The sequence below is a fragment of the Saccopteryx leptura genome, chromosome 3, assembly GCF_036850995.1.
Source record: "Saccopteryx leptura isolate mSacLep1 chromosome 3, mSacLep1_pri_phased_curated, whole genome shotgun sequence".
NCBI classification, from domain to species: Eukaryota; Metazoa; Chordata; class Mammalia; order Chiroptera; family Emballonuridae; genus Saccopteryx; species Saccopteryx leptura.
In genome coordinates, this window is record NC_089505.1 from 371,829,354 (window position 1) to 371,838,721 (window position 9,368).

A 9,368-nucleotide genomic window follows, 5' to 3' on the forward strand; every position below is an offset into this window, starting at 1 on the left:
GATCCGGGAGCCTGAGCGCGAGCGCGGTTCCGCCTGGGGCCGCGCCCCCACCGCACACGCCCCTGTCGCCAGGCGCCGCCACCTCCCGGCGCATAAAGGGCGGGCCAGTCGGCAAGGAGACGTTGTTTGCAGAGCGTGCGTGACACTAAGGCGACGTGGGGTCGCTTGGGGTGCACGCTGGGTCGGTCCTCCGGCCGCTGCCCAAGGCCGCCCCCCTCCCCGCAAAGGAGCCTCGGGCTCTGCCCCCAGCAAGCCACGCCAAGGTTCCCCGCCTTTCAACAGAGTTCGGACCCGGAGCTCCAGGAGGTCCCTCGGCCTGGTTTCACGTTTATTCAAACGACAGAGCCGCGCTTCGGGGCAAGGTCCGGTCTCGGCGGGTGGCGTCGGGCCACCCACCCTCCTCCGGGGCTTGGCTGACCCCTGGTGGCTGAGCCCGCCTCTGCGGGGCCCCGACCGCAGCCCTGCAGGTCGCACAGCCTGTGGTGTCCTCAGTCCCCGCCACAGGAGGCAGCACGGGCAGCCCAGGGACCTGTAAGACGGCTGCGGACCTGAAGCCGGGGAGCGCGCGGGCGGACAGCGCCGAGAGGGACCTCTCGGGTGGCGTTAGGTGGTCGGGGAGTGGCCCGAGAACCCAGAGGGGTCCTCCGCGGGAGCACGGGGGAGGTGCTGGCACGTGATGAGGTGGGTGGGCAGTGCCTGGGTGTCGTGGAAGATGACGAAGATGTTGGGCTGGCGGAGGCAGTCCACAGCGCTGTCGTAACGCAGGAGCGCGTGTCCCGGGGCCCGCAGCGGGGGCGCCCGCAGCTCGCGGCGGCCCTGCCCGTAGTCTCCGGTCAGCACCCGAGCCACGAACACCACCTTGTGTCCATGGGCGTTGGGGGGTGAGTAGCGGTCTTGCACCGACAGGGAGGCGCGCTTGGCAAAGTAGACGCCCTGCCCGTAGAGCGTGCCTGCGGGCAGGATGGAGGCTGGGGGTCAGGGTCGCCCAGGGGGGCGTCAGAGCCCGTGCCCACGCCCGACACTGGCCTCCTCACCGTTGCGGCCGCAGAAGCTGCGATTGAAGCCATACGCGCAGATGTCTGGGACGGCGGGCGCCGACGTGCCGTGGTACAGGACGTGCTCGACCGGGCGCTGTTCACAGCGCTGCTCCATACGCGCCCGGTGCAGCTCGTACTGCTGCTGCAGAAGCGGGTGCTGCACGCGTTCCACCTGCCCGACGGGCGACAGCACTACATTCAGAGACCCTCCTTACCTCTGACCAAGGAGAAAGAGCTGACCTCGGAAATCAAGAGCCCTGTGTTGTGTTGGAGGACCCGTGGGAAGACCACACAGCTCCAAACGTGCTCTGTCCCGCCGTAGATATTAGGCCGATGTGGCCCTGAGTGGCACTGGAAGGGTTCCTGGGAGGCCAACAGGTGGGTGAACCCCAAACTCACCGATCTCAGTACAGTCAGTCAGGCCTCTGCAGAGAAAAGTTGAACCAGGGTGGCCACCCTGCCCGCAGGATTTCACTCCCAGCACCAAGAGATACCCCTGGACCTCTCATTGCCCAGGAAGGTCAAGTGGCCAGACCCACAGTCAGCCCAGTGCACGAGCCTCAGAAACCCACACAGAGCTTTTCAAGGAATTCTAACTAGTCTCCGCAGGAGGAATGCCAAAGGTCATGTCCATAAAACAAGACTAGCTACTGTGAAAAAAGAAAGAGCCTGAAAATCGGCGCATTCTTACGTTAAGCCTGGAACGGGTGAACCATTAATGGATAAAGTAACATTTTAAAAAACTTTTTAAAAGAATTGAATCGCTGAACCAAATCTAGCAGGTAGGCCAAATACCATCACGGAGATGGGAGTTGAGGAGCGACTCACAGAGAGCAGAGCTAAGAGAAAAGAGAGGGAAACTTTAGAGGAATGGCCAGGAAGGGGGGCTAAGGTCCCCAGGACAGGAACTCCGCAGGAGGAAGACAGATGGTGACAGGAGCAAGTACTGATGGAAGGCAGTTTCCCTAAGCTGAATGTGGCGTCTTCAGGTGAAAGGATCCATGAAGTGACAAGGAGGACGAGTGAGTAAGGACCCGTCCCTGAGACCCACCTGCCGGAAAACGTCCACACTCGAAACAAAGGACTACAGGATGTCCACACACACACACACCGATGTCCACATACAAACGGGAAAAGGTCTCCCATTCTCACCCTGGGCCTCTCCCTGCCAATGCTGGGAGCCAAAAGAACACAGTGACTTTTCATTTTTAACTTTCTGAGAACAATTTTTAAGGACAAGAAAAAAGAGTGACGTCTTTCCAAGGGCTGGAAGAAGACAAGATTTTGATCCTAAACTCTGTATCCAGCCAAACTGTTCATGGTGAGAACTCAGGACGCATAGAAGATAGACAAGAACCAGTTGTGCTCATTTAAGTTAGCAAGAAATGTCTTAAATAAACACAGGTAACTTTTGTTTGAAAAATATAGTTGAGGCTAATATCAAATGCAAATTACCTCTAGTAGTAAAAGGTAAACTAAATTTAAAAGCCCAAGATGGTTACTACCTACTCAGAGATATTTCTACTGAACCGGAAAAAAAAAAAAAAAAAAAAAAAAGATACATGCAAGAGGGCGACCAGGGGCACAAGCCGGCAACCACGCACAGCACAGGACAAAATGGAGAGGAGAAAAACTAAGAGCCATTAATCCTGGAACCCTAGAACATCCTCCTTCAGGAAACCCAGTTTTAATCAGGAGGGTTTCATTTCCCCATGTACTCTGCGGTTCCGTGATAAATATTTTTTCATCATCATCATCCCCACCGACAGCCCAAGGATGGAGCTTTGTGACGGTTACAGAATAGAAGACAAAGATCATTTGTCAACCTTGACGACAGAATAAAGGTAATGTGTCGGACCGCACCGTGAGATGAAAGATGGAGGAGAGAGAGAGGGGCAGGGGAAGCTATCCCCCTCACTTTCCACCCAGGAAGGTGAGAAATAGTGCTCAAAGTTAAGAGTGTGTGTGTGAGTGTGTGTGTGTGTGTGTGTGTGTGTGTGTGTGTGTGTTTGGAGGGGAGACTCAAGTGTACCCTCTAGAATCACAGGGGTGCTTCCTGGAAGACTCAAGTGCACATAACCGACAAAACCAGCCAGGAATGCAACTGTCGTGTGTTCCTCCTCCCTCAAAGCACAGAAAGAACAGGTGATAGATCCGGAGTGGAAGGAGAGTACTGGGTTCAAAGCTGAGTGGTCATCTCTGGGAGATGGGTGGTGCGTGGTGGCTGACGGTGGCAGCTGATTGGGCCAGGCCTGAGGAAGGCCAGACCTATCTTTCTGACCAGCTTCAGGTGGCTGAGGCTGCTGGGCCCACCCCAACTTTGTGCATCAACAGTCAAGGCCCTGGCCGGCTGGCTCAGCGGTAAAGCGTCAGCCCGGCATGTGGAAGTCTCAGGTTCAATTCCCGGCCAGGGCACACAGGAGAAGCGCCCATCTGCTTCTCCACCCCTCCCCCTCTCCTTCCTCTCTGTCTCTCTCTTCCCCTCCTGCAGCCGAGGCTCCATTGGAGCAAAGTTGGCCCGGGCGCAGAGGGCGGCTCCATGGCCTCTGCCTCAGGCATTAGCATGGCTCCAGTTGCAGTGGAGCAACGCCCCAGATGGGCAAAGCATCGCTCCCTGGTGGGCATGCCAGGTGGATCCCAGTCGGGCACATGCAGGAGTCTGTCTGACTGCCTCCCCGCTTCTCACTTCAAAAAATACAAAAAAAAAAAAAAAAAAAAAAAAGTCAAGAGCACCTGCCTGGCACTGCAGGCACAATGAATGGGCCCAGCTCCCACCTTGCTGTTCACCGTGAGCACTCAGCCCCCTGTCTGCTCAGGCTGCGCTTCATCCTTTTCCTTCCTTCCATAACCAGCTCATTCTTCAGACTGGTTCCTGTCCTCACCTCCCAGTCCTCCTTTGTCCCTCAGCCCGGCTTCAGTTTCAGCCCTGCCTTCAACTTACTGCCAGTTGACCTGCCTGGCACAGCCTCCTCCTCAGCTCAGTCCTTCCTCCTGGCCATGCCGATGTCCTGGACCTCGCTGCCCTCAAGCACTGCCCCCCAGTCCCTCTTGGGTCTCTTCTCCCTGCACCCCAGGGTTTCACTCTGGCGCCCATGAGTTGGCCCCAGCCCTTTGTGAGGCACACCCATGCTCAGAGTTGCCACATGTAGCAAGTGAAACTACAGGAGAAGGCTGTGGCGCCGCCGCCAGCCCTGCTCTTGCTCAAGCCGACAGGTGGGGGGAGACAGAAGAGTCCCCAAGAACAGCACAGGCACCTCATGGTGAAATGAGTCATCCTCACAATAGCCACAAGATGGCAGCACCACCCCGTGTTCCAAATGAGGAAAAAAAACACGAGAGGGTCATTGGTAGCCACAGGGACACCTGCTCAAGCCTGTTAGGTCCTGGGAACCACCAACACCCCCCACCCCCACCCCACCCCCGTCCCAACCTCTATGCTCTTGTCTCCTCTACGCAGACTTGGTGAATGCCCTCTGGGCAAGGAGCTTGCTGGAGATCCCATTGCTCCCCTCGCCCCAGAAAGCTTCCAGCCTGCCTCATGCTGGGCAGCTCCTGGCCAGCTGACCCTGACAGGCAAGCGTGACAGTCTGCAGGCTCTGCAAGGCGAAAAGGGAGCCGTGAGCTCAGGAGGCCACAAGGCCAGCAAAGAGGAAATCTGGACTCACCCGGACAATACGGATCCAACTGTGGACGGTGTCCAGGGTATCGTAGAAGTCTTGCACCACGCCTTGGAACTCTTGGCTGTTCTCGGTCAGACATTCCAGCTTGCCTGGGGGCCCCTCCAGCCTCTGCAGTGGCACTGACACAGGAGAAGAAAGGGGGTCTGGGCCATGCCTGGGGCACGGGTGGGTCCTCGAGAGCTGGCCCACCCACCCAACCTACCCTGGTCCCAGGTGCAGACTCACGGGTGGGGCTCGAAGCCAAACTTGGGTCCCGGGGGCCGGCCAGCAGGGCCACTAAGTGGCGGGCAGCGCGGGTGGGCTGGACCCCAAAGCCACGGAGGACGACGCGGTCACTGTGAAGGGCAACACTGACGCCGTGGCACCGCTCCAGCCGGGCACGCAGCTCCGCGGGCAGCTTGTGACCCTGAAGCCGCACTGTCTCCTCCTGGAGGTGTGCCTCCAAGGCGGCCCCTAGTGCCCGGTCCAGTTCGTCCATATCCTGCTCAAAGTCCGCATGGACCACCAGCCGGGCCTGGCCGCCCGTCCCCCTGCCCAGGAGCTCTTCTTCTGCCTCCAGCTGGGTTGGCTCCAGCAGAGACAGGGCCAGTGCTTGCTGCAGTGCAGCAGCCTCCTCCTGCTCAGCCACCTGGCCTTGCGGCTCCAGTGACCGGTGGAGAGCCAACTGCAGTGCAGCCTCCTCCTCCAGCCGCCCGGGCACCCCAGTGCTAGGGGCTGTGGGCTCCTCCCCAGCCCTGGGTGCGGGCTCTTCCTCTGGCTGCTCTTCAGTCTCCTCCTCCCCCAGCTCCAGGGGCAACCAGTCCTCTCCTTCCAGGTCCTCCAGGGTGGCCAGCAGCTCTCGGACCTCCTCTGGGGACAGGGAGAGGCACAGGGTGAGAGTTCAAGCCCAGCCAGGGTGGGGGGCTGAAAGATAGGATGAGTCAGCAGATGGGTGAAGATGGAGGGTTGAAGGGGCAGAGACTCACAAGAGGGTTGGGAGGGCAGAGCAGGGCAGAGGGTGAGGTCAGGAAAGGGCCACAGGATCGGCTGGGTTGTTCCAGGAGAGCCTTACCAAGGCTCAGGTTGTCCTGGTCACTGCCGGTGCTGTCCGAGGGCCAGAGAGTATGGGCCTGGAGGACCTCAATGGGGTCCACCTGTTGGAAGAGAACATGAGGGTCCCTGTGGCCCACCACCTGTCCCAGGCCTCTGCGCCGGGGTGGAGGAGGCATCCGGCTGAGGTGTGAGAGAGGGGTGGGCTCCAACACTGACCTCTGCAGGGTCTGTGTCCAGAGTGTCCCTGGTCAGATGCTCTGTCCCGAAGACACACTGGAACTGGGCCTCCAGCTCCTGAAGAAGGTGCTGCCCCTCTGGGCCCAGCAGGAACCTGGCGCTGCCCGGCTGCTTCAGGCTCAGCGTGTGGCAGCTAACGCTGCCCAGCAGACTTTGCAGAAACTCCTCGGCTGCCTGGCACGGGGCCGGGGCTCCGCAGAGCTTCAGGACCACGGGGGGGGGGGCAGTTTACAGTTTTAGGGCACAAGAAAGGTACCCAGAGCCCCCAGGGGGAGAGGAGCCAGAGGTGAGGAATCCTCAAGGTCACTTACCCGAAAACCGGTCGTGTCCGATCCCTCCAGCGGGAAGAGGGCCACATCTCCCAGGCCGGCCAGAAGGTCCTCGTGGTAGAGCTGAAGGAAGCGGATGGCTCCCGGCTCTGTCGACAACACCATCTCTACCAGTCCGCCCTGTGCTGGTGACCCCACAGGCCCCAGGCTCTCTGACCCCACCTGCTCCAGAGACCCCATGGCGATCTCGATGGAGCTCACTGGGCCTGAAGACCCCTCGGGTCCCAAGTCCTCCAGCCCTTCCTGTCCTGAAACCCCCACGGGCCCCAAGTGGACGGGCCCAGCCTGTTCCAGAGACCCCATGGGACCTGTCCTTAGAGAATCTTCTGATTGGCCTGGCGTCTCCTTCACCCCCAAGGTCACAGACCCTCCACTCTCCGGTGGCTCCGCTGGCCCTTCGGCCTCTAGGAGAGCGTGCTCAGTGGCCCCAGGCCCCAACTCGGTTGAGCGATCTTCTCCACTGGTGTCCCCGGCCGGGCCCTCGGGCTCCAGGACATCGTAGTGGGGGACCAGGCTCAACTGCAAGCCCTGAAGCTGGTGGTCCTGCTGCAGCACCCGTTCCGCCACTGGAGGGAAGGAAGGGGACAGAAGGCCGGTCAGTGGTCCGAGGGCTGGGAGAGGGGTGACCCGGGTGGTCCAGCCCCACTCACCCTGCCACCGTGGGAAGGAGACCACGATGCCCAGGTGCCCTGGCAGGTGGCGCAGGCCCTCCAGGGCCCCCCCGCCACTGCGACGCTCATTCTCCAAGTACAGCTCCAGCAGCAGAGGGTCCACGGGGGAGGTGCCCCCCACCACCACACGCACCTCTCGGGCCTGGGGCACCCGTGCCAGGGTGACCACGGCCCCCTCCAGGCCCAGGGCCCGGGCCTGCTCCTCCAATGTGCAGATTTCTGCGGGGAAGGTCCAGGTTGGCTCAGGGCATCTACCCTAACAGGCATGCCTGCCCCCTCTCCCGTCTCTCACCTGCCTCGGAGAGGGGCTTGGGCAAGTGGACCAGGGCCCGGTCTGGTCGGGGACTGTCCAGCACACGGCAGGGCTGCTCCGTGTGTCCTATGGCACACAGCAGGGCCTGGACGTGCTGTTCCAGGCGTCGGGGGGCAATGCCAGGGGGCAGCCCTTGGAGCAGCAGGCGAGCAGGTGCGGGCGGGGGAGCTGGCCTCAGGCTGAGCCGCACACCTTGCAGCACGTGTTCCTTCTGGGCCAAGACCCTGGCGGCGTCTGTGGGCACACGTGGGGCGGGGTGGGGCGTCAGGGCCGGTGGCCTGCAGTGCCCAGGCTGCCCTTCCTGTCAGCCCCCTCACCTGCGGGTTCCTGAAAAGTGAGGACGCCCCCACGGCCAAGTCTCTGCCAGCTCAGCACGGGTCCCCCACCGGAGCGTCGGTGGTTCTCAAAGTAGAGCGTGAGCAGCTCATCGGGGACGCTGAGGGGCAGCCCACGGAGCTCCACGGCTGCCCCCACCTCCTCTGCCTCCGCCATCACAACCCTGGGGCAGGGGCCAGTGGGTAGAGGAGACACCTCCCAGCCTCACCCCTCCCAGCCCCACATCCCACCCCTGCCTTCATCATGGGCGGCCCACAGCACAAACTTACACTGTCTGCTGCCCGGGCTGCCCCAGCCCACACCCTCCGCCAGGAGTCCTAAGCCGGCTCGGTAGGCGGAAGGCCTGGGGCCCAAAACAAAACTGAAACCATCTGAGAGGAGAGGGAGGGGCCTGTGACACTGGGCGGGGGCGGCTGCCTGGCAGGCCCCCTGCAGAACCGTCCACCCACCCCACCCCCTCAGCCCACAGAAAGCCCCCCAGAGACCAGGAGGTGCTGGCTAGGCATGACTTCCCCACTCAGTCCGGCCGCCAGTCACACCGTCCCACCCCAGTCCCTTGACTGGCAGGTTAGGAGAGGTCCTCTTCCCCTCTCACTGGCTTCTTTCTGGGAACCTAAAAATGGTCAACCACCCTCCCTCCTACATCCACCAGGGGGCTCCAGCCACTGCCCTCTGCTCGGGGACTTCAGGCCTCGGAGTGCTCCGCCCCGCAGCAGGAGCCGCGGGCATCCCCAGGCCCGCCCCTGGCGCAGGCTGGCTCTCCGCTCCTGGGATCACTCACCCTTCACACCTCACACCGCGCAGGTGACGCGGCCTCTCACGCTCAGCTCAGTGCGGAGGGCGAGCAGCTCCCGCCCTTGACCTACGAGGCTTCCGGGCACGGCCCTCCTTCCCCCTCTCTCCTCTGCTGGTTTCTCTTTCTCTCTCTGGTCTGTGCCCCTGCCCAGTCTTCCCACTTGACACCCTCCTTGCCATTGTCACTGTCACCTTGGCTGACCCCAGAAGGTGCGGGCCCTGTGACGTGACGCAGGGAGATGGAGGCGAGGGATGGGGGCCACGGCAGTGCTGCCGCCCGCCCTGACTTCACCTGTAGGGTCTGGCTCCCTGTTGCCGTGGAGCCCTGCCCCCACTGCCCACGGTCCACTGTCTTTCAAGCTCGCAAAGAGGTGTGCCCACGGCTGTGCTCTGCCTCCCACGTCCCATCTACCCCTCGGCCTCCACCCCTGCTGCTCTGGCAGGGGACCGAGGACCCGCCCAGGCTGCACCCCTCAACCTCAACCCACACCTTGGCGGCTGCCGCCACCCTGGCCTGAGCCTCCGTCATCTCCTACCTGGATCGCTGCACTAACCTTCTAACTAACCTCCCTCTGCCCAGCCACCTCCACTGTCCCTCCTCAACAGAACAGGCAGAGGGAGCCTTCTAAAGTGGCACCAACAGCGGCTACAGTTTGGGCCCTGGAAAAGGCTAGAGTCACTCAGAGTAAAAGCCAAAGTCCTGGCCCTGGCCGATTGGCTCAGCAGTAGAGCGTCGGCCTGGCGTGCAGGAGTCCCGGCCGGGTTCGATTCCCGGCCAGGGCACACAGGAGAGGCGCCCATCTGCTTCTCCACCCTTCCCCCTCTCCTTCCTCTCTGTCTGTCTCTTCCCCTCCCGCAGCCAAGGCTCCATTGGAGCAAAGTTTTCCCGGGCGCTGAGGATGGCTCTGTGGCCTCTGCCTCAGGCGCTAGAATGGCTC

The 9,368-nt window shown here is 61.5% G+C and overlaps 1 protein-coding gene across 1 annotated transcript; it reads right to left on the minus strand.

Annotated features, from left to right (window-relative positions):
* Positions 1-153: 153 nt before the first annotated feature.
* On the minus strand, positions 154-8,028 carry PARP10 (poly(ADP-ribose) polymerase family member 10). Its single transcript, XM_066379732.1, has 11 exons — positions 7,905-8,028; positions 7,617-7,798; positions 7,279-7,533; positions 6,966-7,205; positions 6,298-6,881; positions 5,966-6,187; positions 5,769-5,850; positions 4,943-5,566; positions 4,703-4,836; positions 1,035-1,209; positions 154-950 (listed from the first exon to the last, which is right to left on the minus strand). Exons 2-11 carry the CDS (start codon positions 7,789-7,791, stop codon positions 604-606), a joined length of 2,838 nt encoding a protein of 945 aa, XP_066235829.1. The 5' UTR covers positions 7,792-7,798; positions 7,905-8,028; the 3' UTR covers positions 154-603.
* Between the last annotated feature and the right edge of the window lie 1,340 nt (positions 8,029-9,368).